This window comes from Cebidichthys violaceus, unplaced genomic scaffold (assembly GCF_023349555.1).
Source record: "Cebidichthys violaceus isolate CVI_PGR_0920_01 unplaced genomic scaffold, fCebVio1.0.p SCAF_14, whole genome shotgun sequence".
Taxonomy (NCBI): Eukaryota; Metazoa; Chordata; class Actinopteri; order Perciformes; family Stichaeidae; genus Cebidichthys; species Cebidichthys violaceus.
In genome coordinates this window covers 14,795,136-14,817,471 of record NW_027176307.1, presented here as the reverse complement: position 1 = coordinate 14,817,471, position 22,336 = coordinate 14,795,136, and the positions used below count along the sequence as shown (strand labels likewise).

Genomic DNA, 22,336 nt, shown 5'->3' with positions numbered 1-22,336 from the left:
AGATGCAAAACAGCTGCAAAGAGACTCAACATGATTATAAAAAAAGGGGCAACACAACCACAAAGAGACACAAAACAACCACAAAGAGACGCAACACAACCACAAAGAGACGCAAAACAACCACAAAGAGACACAAAACAACTACAAAGACACGCAAAACAACCACAAAGAGACACAAAACAACCACAAAGAGACGCAACACAACCACAAAGAGACGCAAAACAACCACAAAGAGACACAAAACAACCACAAAGAGACGCAACACAACCACAAAGAGACGCAACACAACCACAAAGAGACGCAAAACAACCACAAAGAGACACAAAACAACCACAAAGAGACGCAACACAACCACAAAGAGACACAAAACAACTACAAAGACACGCAAAACAACCACAAAGAGACACAAAAAAGAGCATAAAAAGCCACTTTTTGGATTAAAAAAAGGTTTGGCTTCCGTCTCAGCCACCCACTTTAGCACTCCTCAGAAACCTCTGGGCGACGTGCATATTTTATACAGTTTACGGTATTTTATCAAATAAGTAGGTGCTTCAGCATTTTCTCCACTAGAATTGTATTTTTGGCACCGTGGGAAGGCTTTGAAACACCGTTTAGATCTTCATGTTGGGAAATAAACTTAATTCTCAGCACCTGAGGCATCAGGGCCGCACCTCATTCAGAGCTCTGTCTGAACGCAGCCTGAAGAAAGCCTCATCGTACTAAACCATGTTTCCTGGAGTCTTTCTGAGAAATGGACCAGAAATGAATTAGAATTTCACCAGAAGTCTGGAAATATTGATGTGTGTGTGTGCGTGTTTGTGTAGGTGTGTGTGTGTGTGTGTGTGTGTATAATTGCATCTGTTTTTGTTTACAGCTCTACAGTGGAAGGCATCTGTGCAGACTACTGTATTCCTCAGAACCACTCTGACAAGTTGCCTCCTGTCCCCGCGGTGTTTCCTGCTTCAGGTGGCCGGCGTTCTCCTGACGGCAGTGCTTTTTGGTCCCTCGGTTAGAAGCTGATCCGAGCTCCAGTTTTCACAGCGGAAGTCTTGTTTAGTACTGTTTTCCCACAACACCCTGCGTCTGTCCGCCTGAGACGTGGACGCGCGGTCTTGGACGTCATTCCAGAAGTTCCAATAAACATAAACGCCACGCTCTCCAAGAATCAGTGCAAGTTTTCTCCAGAACTTTGCAGCAGAGAAAAGTTCCACTTGGTTTACGTCATCAACATCTTCCATATAGAGAATGCACCCCCCCCCCCCCCCCTCCCTCGTTGTGGAAGAGGAAGGACAAATGAAGACGAGATTAAGTTTGATGTGATCGTGGTCAAAGTGTAGGGAAGTGTTCCTCTCAGTGAGCGTAACCAGACCACAGAGCACAGAGCTCATGGATCCTCCGTGACGCGTCCGAGACTTCAACATGACCTTGAGAGCTTCGGCAAGACGAGGAAGCGTCCCGGAGGAACGTGCTCAATGATGCTGGTGAACGACCGCAGGACGCCGATGACACACTTGAGGTTTTTTCTTTATTAGTTTTCAACCATCAATTGACACTATTAATCACCGGGAGGGTTTCTGCTCTCTGTGTTGAGTCATATTTCTTTCTATGTTTTATAAAAAAAATGTGATCAGCGTTCTAGAATGTGTCGCACGAGATGTGACGGAAATGTGTAAATGACGCAAAAAGGCATCTGGAATATCTCCATTATTTTTAATATTTCTCTCACTGTATTAATCATATAATGACGTTTTTGGAAAAAGATGACAAGAGCGAAGATTTAAAAGGAGGACATCAGGATTCAAGAGGTTATTAAAGAGTAATGTGTCTCCACCAACCAATCACAATCTATTAACATTAATATAACATTCATAAAGACCCCTTATAAAGGACGCACTGCACTAAACAAGTGGTAGGTTTGTTATTAATATCATATCACGACGTTATTACTCTGATTACCGCTGTCTTTCTAATAGAAATGTTCGTATAACATAAATTAATAAAGACTGAAAAAGTTCTTTGTTCCACTCACGTTCACTTTAAAGTGATTGTTATCAGTTTCATTTTTGTCAAATTGAACCCATTGTGAAATTATTTGATTGACTTTTTTGGGGGGAAAGATGGGGGAAAAATGTGGTTCTTTGCTACAGCTGACGAGAAATAAAACAATAATAATAATGTAAGAAGTAATCCTACACAGAGACTGACTACTGTATTTACAGTATGGACACGAGCTGCTGCATAACAGGTTGAACCACCAGAGGACGTGAGACGATGAGGTCTCCTCTCAGCGAGCGGCGCCCTCTGCAGGGCGCCCTGGTGCATTGCTTCAGCCTCGGACCGAGCAGGCCTCCACGGTGTCAGCCTGCAAACTGCACGGCGCAAAGGAGCAGTGCATGATGGGACAGGAGCGCTCGTGGGCCCTGAGCGTCTCAGAGAGCGCTCGCTGCTCCTCCTGCAGAGAATCCACCTGAAGACAAACCGGCATGTTATTACTGTCACCACAGTGTAGACCAGGTCTGTGTTTTCACATGTTGTTTGAATGCACATAGTCCTATGTACACCACATTCATGTTGAAGTAGAGATGTGTTGAGTACAAGTATAGTACTCTGTTACTATACCTCTCTCCTCAGCTTCCTGTTCCTCTGCTCCAGCAGCTCACAGGCCTGGAGGAGAGGAGAGAAGGGAGGAAGGAAAGGAGAGAGGAGATCAGGAAGAGGCTTAAATGGTGTTAGTCTCCAGAGACTTCTGTGTCTCTGGCGACTAACACCTATACTTACAGATTAAAACCAAGACATGATGCCTTTTAAATATCGTCTGCACTGAAGTAACTTTAACCCTAAAACCAAGTCTCAACCCTCAAACATCCATTTGACGCAGTGAGGAACACACACACACACACACACACACACACACACACACACACCTCGTGCAGAAGGTCAGCTCTCTGCATTTGTCTCTTTCTGCTCTTCTGGGCCGCAACTCTGTTCTTCTCTCTCCTCTTCAACTTCCTGTCTTCATCCTCTGAACCCTGAGAGAGAGAGAGAGAGAGAGAGAGAGAGAGAGAGAGAGAGAAAGAGAGAGAGAGACACACATACACACTTCAATTGGCAGGTCACATTTGTGTAGTTTAACTTTATTCCATTGCTTCATTGAAACTTCATTCAACTTTTAATCTGAGGCCTCACAGACACTACTATACTATATATATATATATATATATACACTATACTATACTATACTTCTTCAACATCCTGAAAATGTTGCTCGCATCACCTCTGACCTCCCTGTGGGGTCAGCAGCTGGTTGCACCGCAACTCGTTTCCTTTGACGTTAAGAGAATACAGACACAACGCAGCATCCGTGTGGTCTCACCTCACAGCCTTCACAGAGGAGGGACTTCTTCTTCTTCTTCTGAGGATGAGGAGGAGGAGGAGGTGTGCAGGAACAATCACAGTCTGACATCACGGGTGTGTGTGTGTGTGTTTAAACTGCTCTAACACCGGCTCGGTCTGAAGCATAAAGAGTGTGCTTTGAGGACTGGGCACCGAGGGTCCAGTGGAGCTAAAACTACAGAGCCAGGCTGCAGTTTCACTTCAGCTTTCTTTTCACTTTTCAATTTCGCTGCCGCTTTAGCAGAAGCAGCAGCAGCAGTGAGGGGCGGTTCACATAAGTCACATGACCCACACACACACACACACACACACACACACACACACACACCTGAGCAGCTTCCCTGAAGCCCCGCCTACTCTAATCTACTTTAATATAGTTTTGGAGTCGGGACCCCAGGCTGGGAACCAAATGTGTGTCAATCCACGGATAAAAATAGTGCCCCAAACATCAAACGTCTTCAGTAGAGACAGAGCAGACAAGCACTGAGACTCACAGGATGCTGGTTTTGGTTATTTTATGTAATTCGTTTAAAAAAAGTTGATAGTTTCAGTGGCAGAAAAATCTTAAAATGAAGACATATGTTGAACATTTTGGGGCCCTTGTGCTCCATGAATCAATCCGCGAACAGTTGACGTGAAATCATAGTAACGTCTCGACATTAATATGTCCAAATGTGAGACGCGACGGAGCTTTTACTGCTTTCTACTGTTTAAAAGGAGAACGTAGAAGTCCAGAACGTGGTCGAGGGAACAAGGAAGCGTCACTCCGGTTTGTCGAGAGGCACGTAGCAGTCCGCCGCCGCCGCCTCCTCTACGGCTCTCTTGATTGGCCGCCTGTGAGGAGGAGGGGGAGGAGGAGCGTCCGATTGGCCGTGGACGCCGAACACTTCTCGGTGGATCTCCAGAGTGGCGTGACTCGGTTTCATGTCGAGGACCTCACACAGGCCTTCGGCTTGTTTCTGCAGAGCGTTGATTGACTAGAGGGAAGAAGAAGAAGAAGAAGAAGAAGAAGAAGAAGAAGAAGAAGAAGAGATATGAACAAATACATCAACAAAGCCTCTTTATGTCCATCTATAACACGATATGGTGCGTTCAGGTGCGCGCGCTACCTTTATGACCTGGATGGCCTGTTTCACCATCACAGGAGCTGCTGCTGACAAGTCCTTCATGATGCTCTCTGGAGAACACACACACACACACACACACACACACACACACACACACAAGAAGAGCATTGTTACGCCGGTATATATATATATACACACAGACACCACCCCATAATAAGCAGATACATGTCACGACTCAGAGTCTCTTCTTACACAACATACATATATATATATATATATATATATACCCAAAGTCTAATGAAATGAAATGTTTGAGCAAAATAAAAGCACTGATGCATTTCAGTGTTTCAGTTCATGTATGTGTTTCAAATGTCCAGCTAAAAGAGAAGTAGCTCTTCCTATCAATCAGACAGGAACATAATGTATATGACGCCATAGGAGTGTGTGTGTGTGTGTGTGTGTGTGAAACTCTTAATTGTTACTTTGTTGGGCCCATTGACAGGGAGAACACCCATTAATGGGGCCCAACGTCCAAGTGGGGCCCAAATGATAATTATACACATTTTCTTTTTTATCTTGCCTGATTTTTACAGTGGTGTAGGGCCACTGGAAAGGGTGTACCCCACATTTGGGTGAAAAAAGTTCGGGCCTCACAAAGGGGGAAAACAAGTATGTGTGTGTGTGTGTGTGTGTGTAGCATTTCAGGTGCTTTAAACCGGAGAGAAATGATACAAACGGCAACACAAAATATGAATATTTAGTCTCTTTCTTCCCATGCTTTGTGCAAAAAAACATCGCTGAACATGTTTCCGTTGATCTGTCACTACCCTCAGAATATCAAATGTAAACGTGTGTGTGTGTGTGTGTGTGTGTTACACAACCTTGACCTGGATCTCTGAGCAGCTCTTGAGGTTTCACCGCGTGCTCGTAGAGCCCCTGAAACACAAACACGGCAGATGTGAAAATCTGTGAAATGATGGATTTCTTGTCTTTAAGCCCTGAAGCGCAGGTTTCTCCTCCCACTCGGCTGCGTTTATCCCACGAAGGAGGCTTCACCGCACGTGTATCGAGCCCCCGAACCAGGACGAAGCTCCCGCGGCACCCACCGTGAGTTTACGCTCGGCTCTGAGGGAGTGGACCACGTGAGGCAGGATCTTTTTCGGGTAGGCGCGGCGCCTCCTGGCGGTCTCGACGATGGCGTCATCCAGCACGCTCTCCAGATCCATCGCCCCGTCCTCGGCTGAGGGAGAGGAGAGACTTTTAATTCAGACGACAGGAGCCTGAAGCTCCTGAAAGTGATTTTTTTTAAATGGTGTGTGAATCACCGTCAGCATCGGGGGCCTCCTCCCACCGCTGTCCGTTCACCAGCACGTTGTCCTGAACGGCTGCCTCGAAGTTCTGCCCGGATACAAAAACACAGTTTCACTGCATATGCACACATATATGCACATATATATATATATATATATACATATATATATGCACATATATATATATATATATATACATATATATATGCACATATATATATATATATATATATACACATATATATATATATATGTATACACATATATACAAACGTATACGCACATATATACACACATATATACATGTATATACACACATATACATGTATACACACATATATACATGTATACACGCATATATACACATATATACAAACGTATACGCACATATATACATGTATACACACATATATACATGTATACACGCATATATACACACATATACTGGTATACACGCACATGTATACACACATATATACATCTATATACACACGTATATGCACATATATACGTGTATATACACACATACATACACACACGTATATACACACATATATACGTGTATATCCACATTTTGTGAACGGGACTTGGTGTGGAAGTCACCACAGAGACGCACTAGTGTCAACAGTCTTCAGTCTGTTGACACTAGACTTGAACACTTTTCTGATCCTTTAACTGTCTAAATGTACAGCTAGCTGAACCCTCAGGATGTAAACAACAGGACCCACCGCCAGCAGCTCCTGCAATAAAACTCGCTTCGTCTCCTCGGAAACTTCCGGTTGTCCGTCAAGCGCCGTCTTCAAAATGTCTTTATATTTGTGTATCTGTCCCATCACGTGTTTCTTGGACGTGACTTGCACTCTGTACTCCTGATTTGTTTCATCTTTCGGTAACAGTCCGCTCTCCACGGACTCCATCTTTACCGCCAAATTGTTTATATTTATTTTTGCCGCAAACCGGAAGTGGATGTGTAACTTCCTGGTCCCGACTGCTAATGTGTCCCCGGAACAACACTTCTAGAATCGCGGCAGCTGTTAGCGATCGTTCGAATGTAAAAAAATGAATAAATGCCGCGGTTTTTCAGCGTAGTTTGCGCTGCAAACACTTAGTTATTTAAATGTCATCAATGGAGTTTGGCTTCGTTGACTGTCACTGTCACATGTCAGCCCGTGAGTTAGAAGAAGTAACCGCAAAGTTAACTAGATGACACTAAACAAGTAGCGTTGTTTTTAACAGTACAGCCCTCATTACATCCGTTAGACTAATTATAAGTAACTAAAGCGTGTGTTGACGTTGTAAATATGTACTTTGAATCATAAAAGCTGTATGTACACAACAACACGTTACAGCCTTTGTCTGGTCAAGACGATGACAATTCAACATGCACACACACACACACACACACACACACACACACACACACACACACACACACACACACACACAAGGAACATTTGAAAAGAGACTTTCTTTATATATATATACTGTATATTTGTGTGTGTGTGTGTGTGTGTGTGTGTGTGTGTGTGTGTGTGTGTGTGTGTGACAGAGTTCTCCAGCTGCAGGGACGGTGTGTACGTCTTCAGTGTTCCGTGACACGTTCTCATGAGCGTATGTGGTAAAGTGTGCTTCATAGCGTGCCGCACTAGATGCTCTCAGCTGGATCAAACGCCGTTTATTACATTTGTTTACAGTTGAATCCTCCTCTCACAGTGATCCACATCTGGTGGCTCCGTGTTTTCGGGCCTCCATCCGCTGCAGGGAGGCGAGGGCCCCGAGCAGCGCGGCGTGAAGCCTCAGGTACAGCACAGCGGTCTGCGCCTCACCCGTCTCTTTGATTGTTTGACTTGACTCACTCTGAGAGTAACTGTATCCTCTGTGGTGAGGAGCACAGGAGGTGAGACGGAGGCCTCTGGAGGACATGAAGATGTGTGTTTATTTTTCCTGTTAAGCTATTATTATAAGTACAAAAACATAATCCTCTGGGTGTCAGGATGTAGACATAGGGAGTAGCTCCCCAACGTCTCTTAAAAACACTTTTTTTTTGTTTTTACAACTTTAAATCTCCAAATAAAACATTCACAAGTGAAATGATGTCTGCTCATTTCAAAGGTATAAGATGCAACAACTCTACTTCTCTCTTGATTTATTCCTTCAGTAAACATTGTAAACATGAGTTTATGGTCTCAATCTCTAGTTTACAGTCTTCTTCAATACAGCATGATGTTCATTTAGTAGTTCAATATTGAGATCATGATTATTCTTTGATCTTATGGACAAAATACTTTAAATAAATGTGTGTTCAGTCACTGTGTATCTGTCTCTGAGGGAGGAGACATTACGTTGATTGAGCCGACGGCCCACTGATGACAGTATTGCAATATTTACATATTATCAGTATTACAAACTTGTGGTGAACATTCCCGGAAAAAAGAAAATGCTGAATTACAGTTTGTATCTATTTCATAGACAGAAAATAATAGAATTATAGGCACACAATTCAGAAAAATAGCATGTTAGTGAGGAATTTGGGACAAAAGCCCAAACTTCAAAATTCCAATGTTTTAACTCAAATGTACATTTGACAGGAAGTGACCATATCTGGACGGTGGAGGAGCGACGTAGAGACGCCTGTATACAGCTCTGGTAGAGACCTGTCAATCACTGTGTAGCCCCGCCCCTAAAACCATGACCCAGATTAATATTGGATTAATTAGGAAGTCCTCTGTCATAGACGCTAGTTTGTACTTCTATACCTGACATAATACATTCCTTAGCCCCTTACTGTCACTTTAATCTCACCCTCAAACAGCAATCAAAGGAATGAAGACAAAGTGTCCTCTCACACACACACACACACACACACACACACACACACACACACACACCCTTGATTCTGTAGCTTCCTGTTGAGGAATGTGTGTGTTTGTCAGAGCAGATTTCAGGCACCACAGGGCTCAAGTCAACAGTCCCACGCTGACCCCCGTCTCAACAAACGTTATTGTTATGGATCGGGTTGGAAGCACAGCGAGAAGTTCTGGACTAACAGGACCCACATCAACTCACGTTACCCAGGACAAATACATCACTTTTTTATTATTTTTTAGAGGTGGAAACCACCACAAACAAGGCAAAGATGAACACTTGTAACACTCCTGTAACTCTTATGAATGGATATTTTATTATGACGTATCCATCGAACATGGATTCTTCAGTGTGTGTTTGTAGCCGTTTACATCAGCTGTGACTGATCTGGAGGAGAAGAACAGAGGCAATACACAACTATTATTATAACAATAGTACATGATCCATATGGTTTTTATATATATATATATATATATATATATATATATATATATATATATATAAATACATTTGCAAATATTGGATTTTTGAAATGTGACACTCCCTTAACCAATTTAAAATGAATGGAGTCCTTGAGGAAAGGTAGCTCCTCCCTCCAGGCCCTCACAACTGTTTATAGAAGTTAATCATGGAATATATTATATTTGCAACGTGCACGTGCAAATCTAATTCATTGGGAGTATTTTAGTAACATCTCACAGCTCTCTTCGAAGTGCCTTCTCTCCGGAAGCTTGGAGGCGGGCGGCGGCCGCTCGCTGGTGCGGGCCGACCCGCGCTGCGGTCCGCCGGTCAGCGCGGTGAGGAGGACCGGGCCGGTGCGCAGGTGTCCCCGGTAGTGTCTCCTCTCGGTCCTCTCCCAGGACCGCTGGGGGTTCGCCTCCACCTGGCACCACGTCTCCCTCCGCAGGTTGAGCTCCAGGAGAGCCCGCTCCTCAGCGCCAGACATGCTGCGCGTGTTTGTATTGTTGTTGTTGTTGTTGTTGTTGTTGTTGTGTTGTTGCTATAAACGATCTAAAGTGTGTTTGTGAGGCTGCTGTTTCAATGGCAACGGGGAACCTGAAGAAGCGTCCCAAAGATCTTCTATGTCCTGAAAGAGGAGAGACTCTGCGGAGCTTCTGTCTTTGTTTAAACTTTTATTCTCTAAACTTTTATTCTCTCATTGTTTTGCTCTTTTTAAAGTCGCTGAAACAAGTTCAAGTTGAAGTTGTTTCGGCATTTTGTTCTATGTAAAATAAAGTTGAATTTCATTGTCAGTACTTTTGTTCTCAAACCTCTCCTGTTTGTTTGCATAACACAGACACCACCCCATAATAAGCAGATACATGTCACGACTCAGAGTCTCTTCTTACACAACATATATATATAGATATATATATATATATATATATATATATATATATATATATATATATATATATATATATATATATATGACAGGATTCATCAAACTGTCCACTGAGAGTAAATTATATTTGTGGTGCTTTGAAACAGAGACAGAGTGAGAGCTCCTCCACTCTGAGGTCATCTAATCCTCCTGAGATATATACACACAACAAAGGAAAGACATGAGTGTACTACAGCCTCACCTGACAGTACAACCTGACTAATAACTCCTTACTGACCAGTGTCTGCCCTTCAATGGAACTCATATATTTGGATGAATATTTTGGGATTTCAGTCCTCAGTCCTCTGCCCAAAGACAGGCCAGTGACATGCAGCCATTCTGTAATGTGTCATTGTAGGTCGGGGCCTAAAATAACCATTTTTTGGGGGGGTTTAACTTCTATTTCTCAGATGTTGATGAAACAATGAAATGAACGTATGATAAGTGTGTGTTTCCTGCGGGGTTAGGGTGGTACTATGCCTGCTGCAGAGGAGTCCCACTGGGTCAACGGATGATTAGGATTAGAGCAGATAACGGCCTGAGCGGGTCAGACTGACTGAGGACCAAGCAGCGCTGTCACAGGGACTCAGGGGTTCACTTTAGTTCTGTTAATTATCCAAGAGGAGATTTCAGATTTCAGATTTTTGTCTATTTTCTTTCCGCATGTTCAGACTAGCGGAAAGAAAACATTCAAAATACACATTTAGACGTTTATTTTACTACTTTGTCTGTTTGCCTCGGTAGATTTCCACTAAATCTATATTAGACAACGCCTCATTTGCATATTGAAACATCAAATTTCTGAAAACTTGCAACACAAAAGAAAATTGCCTTAATGTGAGTAATCAACTGGGGACGTTTCATGGTTTTCACATTCATATTTCACCATTTGCAACAACAAACTGAGATGAAACACATAATTAATATGTTTATTTAGTCATAAAACAGAAATGAGTAATGATAGTTTTCTTAAACATGCATTTAATAATAATAATAATACATGTTTGCAAAGACATTAACGTGACGGACCAAACAAGGAAATATAGTAATTCAACTGAAGTATTAATAACGTGCGGTTAAAACTTCTGTACACGCTGTTGCATCGTCGCATGTCCGCCTCCACGTGGTCACCGATGCTTCTCTTATAAATATAAATATATATTTATATATAAACCCACGCAGCAGTACAACACACCACCAGCTCTCGCTGCTCTACTATTGGCTCATCAGAAGCTCGTGCGACATCGTCGGAAGAACAAAAGATAGAGGAACCACTTCACAGAGGGAGAGACGCGCACGAGACGCGCAGTACGTCAGAGAGAGATAGAGAACAACCGAATGTTTTGTTGTAAAATGTATCCAGTGTGAGTGTCTCCGTGTCTCCGTGTCCTCTACAGCATCGTGTAGGTCGGGCTTTTTTTACATCGCTTCCTGGCTCGCGTCTTGTCAGCAGGAAATAGAGAAAGGCGTCAAAAAACGAGGCATCATGGTCGCCGGTGAGCTCGTGCAGGAGCATCTGCGCGCAGACACCGGCGAACTTGACGACATCGCGGTCAGCAGGAAGACTCCCGAGCCGGAGGGAGCGGCGGATCCGATGTATGGAGCGGCGCCGACGGGCGGGGCCGGAGAGACGGACCCCGAGAGAGAGAAGGAGCTGCAGCCGGATGAGAGAGAGGCAATGCTGCCCAACGAAGGCGGAGAAGGAGGAGGAGGAGGAGAGGCGAAGCTCGAGACGAAGCTGTACCTGCGCCGGTTCGCCGTGCTGGCCGTTTTCAGCCTGTACTCTTTGGTGAACGCCTTCCAGTGGATCCAGTACAGCATCATCGCCAACGTGTTCACGCGCTACTACGGCGTGACCAACGGCATGGTGGACTGGCTCTCCATCGTGTACATGATCGCCTACGTGCCGCTCATCTTCCCGGCCACCTGGCTGCTGGACCGTAAAGGTCTGCGGCTCACGGCCCTGCTGGGCGCCGGCCTCAACTGCGCCGGCGCGTGGCTCAAGTGCGCCAGCGTGAGCCCCGGGCTGTTCGGAGTCACCGTCGCCGCGCAGGTCGTCTGCTCCGTGGCGCAGGTGTTCATCCTCGGCCTGCCGTCCCGCGTCGCCTCGGTGTGGTTCGGGCCCCGGGAGGTTTCCACCGCGTGCGCCGCGGCCGTGCTGGGGAACCAGGTCAGTGTGTGTGTGTGTGTGTGTGTGTGTGTGTGTGTGTGTGTGTGTGTGCGCGCGCGCATGGCACAGCTTATTTATAAGGCTATAATTTACAATGTGTTTAAGGTAAGACGAGTAGTATAGAGTCATGGAAGAAGTGGATGGGAGGGAACGAGAGAGCCAGCAGACTGTGCTGGAATGTGACCAAGTACTTTTACTCAGAGGTGCAATTTTCAGGTAGTTGTACTTTCCATTTTATGTAACTTAATACTTCTACGCCACTTGATTTATACAGCTTTAGTTACTGTACTCTGCAGAATACTACACAATAACAATCAACAAGCTAATACGTTATGATGTATTATTATAGATTGTAATAAAATAAAATGAATAGTTTTACTTTGATACTTTTGTAGTTTTAAATACATTTTGAATGCAGGATGTCACCGTGGTATCGCCACTAGAATAGAAAAGAATAGAACAGAATAGAATAGAATAGAAAAGAATAGAATAGAATAGAGTAGAATGGAAAAGAGTAGAATAGAACAGAGTGGTGGAAGAGGATCAGAGATGGAGCCTGTGGAGGAGAAGAAAATGGAGTAAATAATGATATCTCTCTCTCTCTTTCTCTGTCTCTCTGTCTCTATCTGTCTCTCTCCCTCTCTCTCTCTCTCTTTCTCTGTCTCTCTGTCTCTATCTGTCTCTCTCTCTGTCTCTCTCTGTCTCTCTCTCTGTCTCTGTCTCTCTCTCTCTCTCTCTCTCTCTGTCTCTCTCTCTTTAGTTAGGAACAGCTATAGGCTTCCTGTTGCCTCCAGTGTTGGTTCCCAACACGCCCGACGACGATGAACTCACGGGTCACAACATCAGCATCATGTTCTACGGGACCGCCGCTGTCTCCACCGCCCTCTTCCTCCTCACAGTTATAGGTACACACACACACACACACACACACACACACACACACACACACACACACACACACACACACACACACACAGCGGCCTTGCATACCATGTGGTGCTGTCTGCTCCAGTTGCTACAGATTAGCGGTTCGGTGACCTCGTAGTCCCATGAGGTGACCACAGGAACAGCTGCACAACAGAGGTGTGTGTGTGTGTGTGTGTTTGTGTGCTTGTTCCTGCACTTCTGAGGACCCAGATGTCCTCACGAGGGATGGAGGATAGTCCTGAAACTTTCCAAAAGGGGAGACGTTTCACCGCCGCTCCTTTAATCTGTGGGCGACCGGTTCAGGATTAAGACTTGAGTTTGGGATTAAGAGTAGACTGGGATTAGGTTGAGGTTGTGGTGAAGTGTTACGGTGTTATGTACATCAACACTGCATTGTGTTCTGGAGTTAGTAGCCTCGGAGGCCCGGCGAGCTAACCCTCTTGTGCGTCCCATACAGTGTTTAAGGACCGCCCCCTCCTCCCTCCCAGTCACGCCCAGGCCGTCCTACCGGACTCCCCCACCGCCGAATACTCCTACAAGCAGTCCATCGTGAACCTGATGAAGAACAAAGCATTCGTGCTCCTCCTCATCAGCTACGGTGAGTGTGTGTGTGTGTGTGTGTGTGTGTGTGTGTGTGTGTGGAGGGACACTTCATAAGACTCACCATGTATATAAAGGATCCGTCACGCCCCTCACGGTGCGGCCTTTACAGAATAGGGTGAGGCCATATTTAACGTCATTTTGGCCCGCAGGCGTAAACGACTCCGACTCTGTAACCCGGCAACAGCCAATCAGGAATGCACACGCTCGCAGCCAGTCGGGACAAATAGAGGAAAGAAATGTGCTCTCTTTAATTCTCTCAACGCGTGAGAAGCCTGCGGATGTTTCGTTTGCATTTAGAGTTTGATTTAACAAATAAAATGACAAACTTCTAGACTCTTTATTTGTGCTTGCTTGCAGGTATAATGACTGGTTCCTTCTACTCAGTCTCAACCCTTCTCAACCAGATGATCATGGCCTGCTATGAGGTACAAAACACAAAGCAAGCAAACATAAAATCTGTGTCAACAGCTTTCCCACCATCTATGTTTGAAATGTGCATTAAGTAGAAACTGGATGGTGAGCGGAAAGACGGACAGAGAGAGAAGAACAAAGAAGCGTTGATGGCTTTGATGAGACGTGAGCTCATTGTCTGAGTTCATCAGCTGTTTTCACGCATGCCTGCTGCCCACCGCGACACACACACACACACACACACACACACACACACACACTCACACACACACACACACACACACACTCACACACACACACACACACACACACACACACACACACACACACACACACACACACACACACACACAGCAAAACGACAGAGGCACTCACTCTCAAACCCTCTCTCACACACACACACACACACACACACACACACACACACTTAGAGATGTTCACCCTTGCATGAACTTATAAAACTCTCTCAGATGACTTAACAGCCCCCCCCCCCCCCCCCCCTCACCCTCACCATATACACACACCTACAAAACTTGTGACCGGCTTATAGTCCACCTGTAAGAGTTTTAAAGTTGCACAAGAAGCTTTTCAGTCAGCGGGTTTGTTCCCATGATGCATCAGTAACATATCTCATCTCCTCTCCTGTCCTCAGCACCAGGAGTTGAACGCTGGGAGAATCGGTTTGACTCTGGTGGTCGCCGGAATGGTCGGCTCCATCCTGTGTGGCGTGTGGCTGGACCACACCAAGACGTACAAGTAGGCAACACACACACACACACACATGCACACACACACACACACACACACACGCACACGCTCTTTCCCCACCCGTTCATTTTAGGCTTTAACGTCTCACTGAATTTACAAAACATCATGTTATACTATTTTTGGGCCATCAAAAATGTTACAATTAACTTTCATTTGCTGAAGTCACACCGTAAAAGGGTTAAAGTTGTAAGACGAAAACACGGTAGAACTGTGGTAGAGGCCTGTCAATCACAGGGAAGCCCCGCCCCTAAAGCATACCCTGCTTTATTATTATTGAAGAAGACTGTAAACTAGAGATTGAGACCATAAACTCATGTTTACAATGTTTACTGAGGGAATAAATCAAGAGAGAAGTAGAGTCATTTTAGACTAGACTTCTATACAACCAGAGGAGTCGCCCCCTGGTGGACACTAGAGAGAATGCAGGTTTAGGGCCTCACTTTTCAGATCCATTGGTTACAACCTGTGTTATACATCATTTTTAATTTGTAGCGTAGTCCTTTTTCTTGTGAATAGTCAGGAAAAAGAGTTAGTGGCTCATTACTTGGCAAACGTTTCAGTTCATCCCAAAGGTGTTGGGGGGGGATTGAGGTCAGGACTCTGTGCCGGACAGCCTATTTCCTTCCACACCAAACTGGGAAATCCATGTCTTTATGGAGCTGGATTAGTTCAGGACATTGTTATTGTGACAAAGGAAAGGGTCTAATGACTAGTTTTCCGTAGGTTTAAGACTTCACTTCATTGGAGCTAAGAGGTCCCAAAACCTTGAAAAGGTGACCCGGAACAAAACAAGTCCTCCAGCTGGGAGAGTAGATGAGGGGGAAATGAAACCTGAGACACCCAAGTTGAAGGGAGCTAAGTAACGATAGATTCTGACGCCACTTAGACACGTCGGGCCGCGACGGTGACAGGAAATTCGAGTTCTGCACGTCGCCGTAGTTACTGCCGGTAAGATCAAAGGAATGGGATTTCGTTCAACTTCGCAAAGACTAAAGTGGGAGGAAGAGGAATCAGAGAGCGATCACAGGAGCAACACGTTGCCTCTGATTGGAAACACCGTCAATCAAAGTAGTTAAATAACGCTGCCATGTTTGTGTTTTACAGGATGACGACCCTGACGGTGTACGTCCTGTCGTTTCTGGGCATGGTGGTCTTCACCTTCACTCTGAAGCTCGACAACATCATTCTGGTCTTCTTCACGGCCGGAGCTCTGGGGTACGACTGGATCCCAGTCACTCGCACGTTCAATAGATGCTTTCATGTTTCCAGGCCGCACAGTGTCTTCATACCCCAGTTTTACCCTGAAAGCAGGGTCCCCATGTAGACCATCTCCAGTCACGTCAGAGGGATCCTGAAGACCAATGACTACTGTTGTTTTTACTGACGTAGAGAGCGTACGACCGGGTAAATGAGACTCGGGTAATGCTACACGAGTCGTGTGAGAGTCTCGTAAACGGACGTTTTCATATAGTTTGCGTTTGTGCGTGAGTGAGTGTGCGCCTCCTTGTCTGTCCACGGATAATCTGGCAAACTGGATCATATTTTCGGGCGCCCACTTATTGCTGCATGCTCAGGGGCCGCTCGTGGTTGGGGTAACGCACGCTGTCTCTAAACACCTGTTATTGCCTGTGTTATACTGCCATTGTCAGAGCTGCTAAGACAGGTTGTCTCATAACCTTGAGGCCGCATCGCTCTGCAGCGTTTCTAAATCTCACAACTACACAGTCCTGCTTTCAAAACAAAGGAAGAAACAGAGTGTCAGCTCTTCCTCTCATATTGTTGTAGGTGTAAACACACCCGCTGTACCAAGCAGCTGTGTTTACACCTACCGTATTTTTCGGACTATAAGGCGCACCGGATTATAAGGCGCACTGTGAATTAACGTGTCTATGTTCACACATAAACCGCACCGGATTATAAGGCGCATTAAGCAAAACAACACAGTCCGGTAAATCAAACTTTATTCAACTCAGTTGTAACAACAAATACCGGTACAGAAAAATACACTCACTTATCGATTCATTCCTCTTCCACAAATCCATCGAATTCTTCATCTTCAGTGTCTGAGTGAAACAGCTGTGCGATTTCGGCATCAAGAATGCCCGAATCCCTCTCGTCATTTTCCGAGTCAGTCTTGTTGCCGTTATCGGTACTTGGCTGTTCAGTGATGATTCCAGCTTTGGTGAAAGCTCGGACGACGGTTGCGACCGATGGTTACTTGTTGTGCTTATTGATCGATTTTGACTTTTAGTTTAGACATTACATTCCTGTTACGGGGCCGATCAGGTAGTGACACAGCGTACCGTAATGCTCCGAATATCCATTGAGCGGAGCGGCTTCGTTGCTTCCCAAAGTCGTACTTACACATTTCAACAGATTTTTGAGCGCATTGTACCACATAAAATCGATCAATAAGCACAACAAGTAACCATACATAAGGCGCGCTGGATTATAAGGCGCACTGTCAATTTTTGAGAAAATTTAAGGATTTTAAGTGCGCCTTATAGTCCGAAAAATACGGTACATATATATAGAATCACATTTTGGTGTTTTGTTGTTGTTTCCAGGATAGAAGCTGGGTCTTCTGCTCCTGTGTATCGTTGTGCACGTGACCATATTGAAGTTGAAACGTCCGTGTGTGTTTCAGGTTCTTCATGACGGGCTACCTGCCGCTGGGCTTTGAGTTCGGAGTGGAGATCACCTACCCAGAGTCCGAAGGCACGTCGTCAGGACTCCTCAATGCTTTTGCTCAGGTACCACCGAGTTCCTCAAAGGTGTCCCGAAGGTGCTACATGTAGAGCTCTCACATCCACTAACTATGCATATGTGTGTGTGTGTGTGTGTGTGTGTGTGTGTGTGTGTGTGTGTGTGTGTGTGTGCAGCTATTTGGGATCATTTTCACTCTGATTCAGGGCAAACTGACCACAGACTATAGTCCGCGGATCGGAAATATCTTCCTCTGCGCCTGGATCTTCTTGGGAATACTGCTCACCGGTAGGCTGTGTGTGTGTGTGTGTGTGTGTTCTTTTGTGCATGTCAAGCCAAATATCAGAGATGTAATATTTCCTTGTTTTATGTTTCAGCCTTAATTAAGTCTGAGCTGAAAAGACACAATATGAACATGGAGGTGGACAACAACCACATGAAAGCAGTGAGTACACTAAAACACACACACACACACACAGACACACACACACACACACACACAGACACACACACCGATCCGATCTGTAGGCATCTTGTAGTTTTCAGACCACGTCTAGTATTTAGATATTTTATTCATAAGTTGTACTGTTTGATTATTGTAGATTTCTGCTTATTTAGATTAGAAATGTTGATAGATTTCAATCGCTTTTTCTTTTCTTAGTTATTTGCTTGGTTTAACTATTTTGTTGTTGTTTATTATACTTAGTTTTTGCTCTGTGTGTGTGTGTGTGTGTGTGTGTGTGTGTGTGTGTGTGTGTGTGTGTGTGTGAAGCACTGTGGGTTCCCGCGGTTCTATATATGAGTAGGTAGGTCCAGGACCAGCATGCACCGGGGCAGGAGAGGCAGCGGTGGGATTTATTTGTTCTTTCGTTAGCTTGCCTGTTTTTGCGTAATAAATCATAAGAAACATGGAATTTGTGCGCCACATCCCCCATGGTGCATCAGTGGCCTTTTGATTTATGTTTGGTTTAGATTTTTCGGGACAAATGGCCACAACATCGTCATTCATATCTATCATTTTCTCTTCCTTAGTGTCTCTCTTCATCTGCTTTGGATTGCCCTTTAGAGAGGACAGCATTGAGTCTCTTTGTTCAGTGTCTCTCCTCTCACTGGCGTCCCATGGCATGACCTTAAGACGAGACACATTCTTGAACCGTCCTCTGCTTCCCCTGAACAAGAGTCCCTCTTCAGTGTGGACGTTAGTGTCTCGATCGGCGTATAAACCGTCCTCTCCACAAACAAAGCCATAAAATACTTTGACTCTCTGCTCTCCACCGGCTGATTGTCTCTAATGGTGTAGAAACGAGACACCAGCGATCACAGACACAGGCTCTTCTTATTTATGATCTTATCGTTCATCGGGTTCAAAGCCATCTCTACAGTTCAAGATGTTGGATTTGTATTTGCAGCCGTTGATTCCTTTCCCCAAAGTTGGATTGGGGACGTGTTGTGATTGACAGTTGTTGGGTTTCTCCAGCAGAAGGTGAAAGTCTCTTTTTGAGCAGAATATCAGAAGACCCAGATCTTTGCTGGTCTCCATCTGAAATGTCTCTGTGTCTTTCTTTCCTCCACAGCCTCCTGCTGAGTGTCCCGGGGAGACGAAAACCAACGGCGTCAAACTGGAGCCCTCGATCAGCTTCTCCCGTGAAACCTCACTGTGAGCCTGCCGAGTCACCGGATCCACCTAAGAAGGTCTCCCCGCTGCCCCGGGATACCGAAAAAGCGCACTTGATTATTTCATTTTTTTTTTGATGCCAAGTCTTCTGAAGCACAGCAGCGGATTCAAGGCAGGCAGGGTGAACCAACGAGGCGCGTTCTCCATCTAAAGCCTGCAGCGGGGTCCAGGGTCCCTCGTTCTCCCAAACACTCCTCCAACTTACAGAACTTTGTCTTTCGTTATGGAGAGGTAGTTGTGGATTATATATATATTTAAAAAAAAGAAGAAGCATGCAGGCAATGTCATGCAGAACAAGCTCCACTGCACTCTTCAAAGAAAAACACGCTTCCAGTTCCTACGTCACCATCACAAGGTCCTGGAGAACCAGCTAGAGAGACATTCCGTTTGCTTTTTTGTACCGCCGCACAGGGCCAACGTCTCCTGAGTTTACTTGAATTTGACTTTTTCGCGCTGTGGACTGAAGTTGTAAAACGCGCTGTAGCTGTTCATTTGAGTTCTTCGTAGTTACGTGAAACCATCTGAAATCCGGTTCTGAGCCGCCTTCGACAGGAACTAGTCGACATAAATGCTGCACGATGCATATCAGACGCGCTTACTGTCATAAATGGGACGACAGTGAGTCCGAGGAAGTCTCGACAACTACGGAAACCCGCGGAGCTTTTTCTTTTTGGACACCGGTGTGCTTATGAATGTCGCTCTTTACCTGCTGGAATCCATAAAAAGCTGGATGTGACGCAAAATAAGAGTAAAATGTTTCGAAGAATTGTATTTGGCTTTTAGATCGATGAGAGGACGTTTAAAACTGCTGATGAAGGTGTCCTGATGTATAACACTATGAAGATTATGACATTACAGAAGTAACCATCTGCAGTAGTTAAAATAGATGTTGTTGTAAAAATGTCCTCCCTGCACAAACCACAAGGGACCAAACAGAATATGAACAGTTCAGTGCACAATAAATAAGAAAATACACGCACAACTTGAAGTTTTATACTGAAAGGCATGACTTCAGATGACTTTTCAATGTTTATTACCCTCCGTACCACGGAGGGACAGCGCCACCTTGTGGGGTTTCTTCAGAAGTGTCAGAGAAAGCAGAGGAGGACAGGAGGAGCCCAACAGAGTTCAACTGTGTTATTGTAACAGAAAAAAGATGCTTATTAATTCAATCTGATTGATTTCAGTCACATAAAGCGTTCTTTAGCCATTTATAAGTAAAAATGTACTTTTTTTCAGTTCGGTTGAGTAAAAGTTGCCAACTTAATAGTTTCAAAATAGATACAAAATGTGTAATTAGTCTGTTTCAAGTTGTTTAATTGACACATCTGACTCAGATAACGGACGTTTTCAGGCTTAAAGTAAAACACAATAGGCTAACTCAATTCTTTTTGCTAAATTATATATATTTTTTATATTTATCCCTTTTTAAAAAATGCAAAAATAACTTACAAACAACCAAATTATTTTATTTTGATCTCCATATTTGGGCTTTTATTTTGTTAATGCATAGCAGCACTTCCCCCTTTGTAATGCTACATCATCATCTTCAATACTTGGCAATGAAATGTTATTGTTGTTGGTTGATGGAGAATACTATACTACTTATTTTGTCAGAACATACGTTTTACTTTTCTTAATGTGGTCGCATGCTTCTCTAAACCACTTATTACATCTTCTGCTTCTCTATTTATTTCTTCCAGCCTTATGTATCTGTTTTACTTCATGTGTGCTTTAGGATTGTCCGATACATTTTTCTATTTTCTGGTTCTGAACAAACTGTACATTTCTTTGTCTTTCTCTAATTTTTATAACAGGAACTTTTATAGAGCACTTAAGTTTTATCATATGGTCATGTGATGTATTTGTTAATTCATTATGAAAGGGTTATTAACATGTTAGTTAATAGGCTTTAGTCAGAAACATGCTGAGGATTCCACTTGTTTGATACGTTGAATATGTTTCATGGTGTCTTCAGTCTACGGTCTGCTCTGATGTATTTTACATTATCTCCATGCTGTTTCATGACCAAAATAGATTTTTCAAGTGACATCATGAAAGCATGTTATGTTGTGTGATCCTGCCGATAGACTATTTATGTATTAAACCCATTTAGTTCGTCGCCATGCTTTCTCCTCTCCTGACTCCACTGCCTCCATGAAACACATCTTTAGAGTCAGAGGCTGTTTTGTGACCTCATATGAATCATTTCCTCAGTGGCTTGAATGAGGGGAAGCTTGTAATTGACAGTGTAACAGTGTTATCTGATACAAACCAACTTGATGGAAGAGGTCAAACTGAAATCTAAGACAGAGCACCTCGTTTTCCATTCAGCTATACTGTCAACAAATCTAGTCTGTCTCTTAATACTTAACATATTATTAATATATAATATATATTAATTCTTAATGCTTTCTGACTTGTGGGACTCATCCCAAAGCCCATAGTTGTCTACTGGGGCTGTAAGTCATTAAGTAAAATAACAGGTCACAAATTTACTAATTTACTAATTTCCTAAAACAGCTGTCTTACGTATGTGTTTTTTTAACAATGGAGCTCTATTGCAGACGATGTGTCTTTGAGGACGATGTGTCTTTGATACACACACTTGTTAGCAGAATTAATTCATTGTTGATTTGTTCACAATAAGAAAATGGAGAATATCGTCAGCCTTCTCTATGTATATACTGACCCAAACCTGTCGTAGAGATACGTACATTTGTGCAGATTGTTGCATTAATTGTATTACAATATTTAAAAATGTTTAATTTATCTGTGAAGCTGCTGTTTTGTGTCATTTTCTAAGCGATCCAGACACTGTGGGATGTAGAGTCTAAATACTGGAATCACTCTATACGCAGATGACATTACTCTGAAGACACTGGGTCAAATCACAACAATAAAAGCATTGTTCTCCAATTCTCTCCAGTGTTTTACTCTGAAGTCCAATGAAGTATGCTCAAAAATGGCACAGTGATGTAGTGGTTAGCACTGTCGCCTCAGGGCAACAGGGTTCTGGGTTTGAACCAGGCGGCAACCTCCGGTTCTACCGAGTGG

General features: G+C 44.1%; 4 protein-coding genes across 4 annotated transcripts; 1 reads left to right on the top strand and 3 right to left on the bottom strand.

Annotated features, from left to right (window-relative positions):
- Positions 1-1,693: 1,693 nt before the first annotated feature.
- On the bottom strand, positions 1,694-3,530 carry batf3 (basic leucine zipper transcription factor, ATF-like 3). The gene is made up of 4 exons (XM_068708312.1): positions 3,374-3,530; positions 2,925-3,029; positions 2,620-2,664; positions 1,694-2,467 (listed from the first exon to the last, which is right to left on the bottom strand). The coding sequence occupies exons 1-4, from the start codon at positions 3,461-3,463 to the stop codon at positions 2,327-2,329; spliced, it is 381 nt and encodes a 126-aa protein (XP_068564413.1). The 5' UTR covers positions 3,464-3,530; the 3' UTR covers positions 1,694-2,326.
- Positions 3,531-3,891: 361 nt separating this feature from the next.
- On the bottom strand, positions 3,892-6,702 carry nsl1 (NSL1 component of MIS12 kinetochore complex). Its single transcript, XM_068708311.1, has 6 exons — positions 6,499-6,702; positions 5,786-5,858; positions 5,567-5,700; positions 5,342-5,396; positions 4,503-4,570; positions 3,892-4,370 (listed from the first exon to the last, which is right to left on the bottom strand). The coding sequence occupies exons 1-6, from the start codon at positions 6,685-6,687 to the stop codon at positions 4,155-4,157; spliced, it is 735 nt and encodes a 244-aa protein (XP_068564412.1). The 5' UTR covers positions 6,688-6,702; the 3' UTR covers positions 3,892-4,154.
- Positions 6,703-8,863: 2,161 nt separating this feature from the next.
- Positions 8,864-9,694, bottom strand: spata45 (spermatogenesis associated 45). Its single transcript, XM_068708309.1, has 2 exons — positions 9,335-9,694; positions 8,864-9,022 (listed from the first exon to the last, which is right to left on the bottom strand). The coding sequence occupies exons 1-2, from the start codon at positions 9,579-9,581 to the stop codon at positions 9,003-9,005; spliced, it is 267 nt and encodes an 88-aa protein (XP_068564410.1). The 5' UTR covers positions 9,582-9,694; the 3' UTR covers positions 8,864-9,002.
- A 1,527-nt stretch (positions 9,695-11,221) lies between these two features.
- flvcr1 (FLVCR choline and heme transporter 1) lies at positions 11,222-22,261 on the top strand. The gene is made up of 10 exons (XM_068709084.1): positions 11,222-12,189; positions 12,950-13,094; positions 13,574-13,714; positions 14,077-14,144; positions 14,783-14,886; positions 16,003-16,113; positions 17,546-17,651; positions 17,781-17,892; positions 17,982-18,049; positions 19,179-22,261. Exons 1-10 carry the CDS (start codon positions 11,506-11,508, stop codon positions 19,263-19,265), a joined length of 1,626 nt encoding a protein of 541 aa, XP_068565185.1. The 5' UTR covers positions 11,222-11,505; the 3' UTR covers positions 19,266-22,261.
- The last annotated feature ends 75 nt before the right edge of the window (positions 22,262-22,336 follow it).

What these genes read in the sequence shown, in the direction of transcription:
- flvcr1 (XM_068709084.1), top strand. Translation starts at nt 11,506, where the DNA reads ATGGTCGCCGGTGAGCTCGTGCAGGAGCATCTGCGCGCAGACACCGGC. An exon ending in CTTCCTCCTCACAGTTATAG is followed by an intron (nt 13,095 to 13,573) that starts GTACACACACAC and finishes CGTCCCATACAG; the next exon opens with TGTTTAAGGACCGCCCCCTC. An exon ending in GCTCCTCCTCATCAGCTACG is followed by an intron (nt 13,715 to 14,076) that starts GTGAGTGTGTGT and finishes GCTTGCTTGCAG; the next exon opens with GTATAATGACTGGTTCCTTC.
- batf3 (XM_068708312.1), bottom strand. Translation starts at nt 3,463, where the DNA reads ATGTCAGACTGTGATTGTTCCTGCACACCTCCTCCTCCTCCTCATCCT. An exon ending in TCCTCTGTGAAGGCTGTGAG is followed by an intron (nt 3,030 to 3,373) that starts GTGAGACCACAC and finishes TCTCTCTCTCAG; the next exon opens with GGTTCAGAGGATGAAGACAG. An exon ending in GAGCTGACCTTCTGCACGAG is followed by an intron (nt 2,665 to 2,924) that starts GTGTGTGTGTGT and finishes CCTCTCCTCCAG; the next exon opens with GCCTGTGAGCTGCTGGAGCA.
- spata45 (XM_068708309.1), bottom strand. Translation starts at nt 9,581, where the DNA reads ATGTCTGGCGCTGAGGAGCGGGCTCTCCTGGAGCTCAACCTGCGGAGG. An exon ending in AAGGCACTTCGAAGAGAGCT is followed by an intron (nt 9,023 to 9,334) that starts GTGAGATGTTAC and finishes CTTCTCCTCCAG; the next exon opens with ATCAGTCACAGCTGATGTAA.
- nsl1 (XM_068708311.1), bottom strand. Translation starts at nt 6,687, where the DNA reads ATGGAGTCCGTGGAGAGCGGACTGTTACCGAAAGATGAAACAAATCAG. An exon ending in GCTCAGAGATCCAGGTCAAG is followed by an intron (nt 4,571 to 5,341) that starts GTTGTGTAACAC and finishes TGTGTTCTCCAG; the next exon opens with AGAGCATCATGAAGGACTTG. An exon ending in AGGCCATCCAGGTCATAAAG is followed by an intron (nt 4,371 to 4,502) that starts GTAGCGCGCGCA and finishes TCTTCCCTCTAG; the next exon opens with TCAATCAACGCTCTGCAGAA.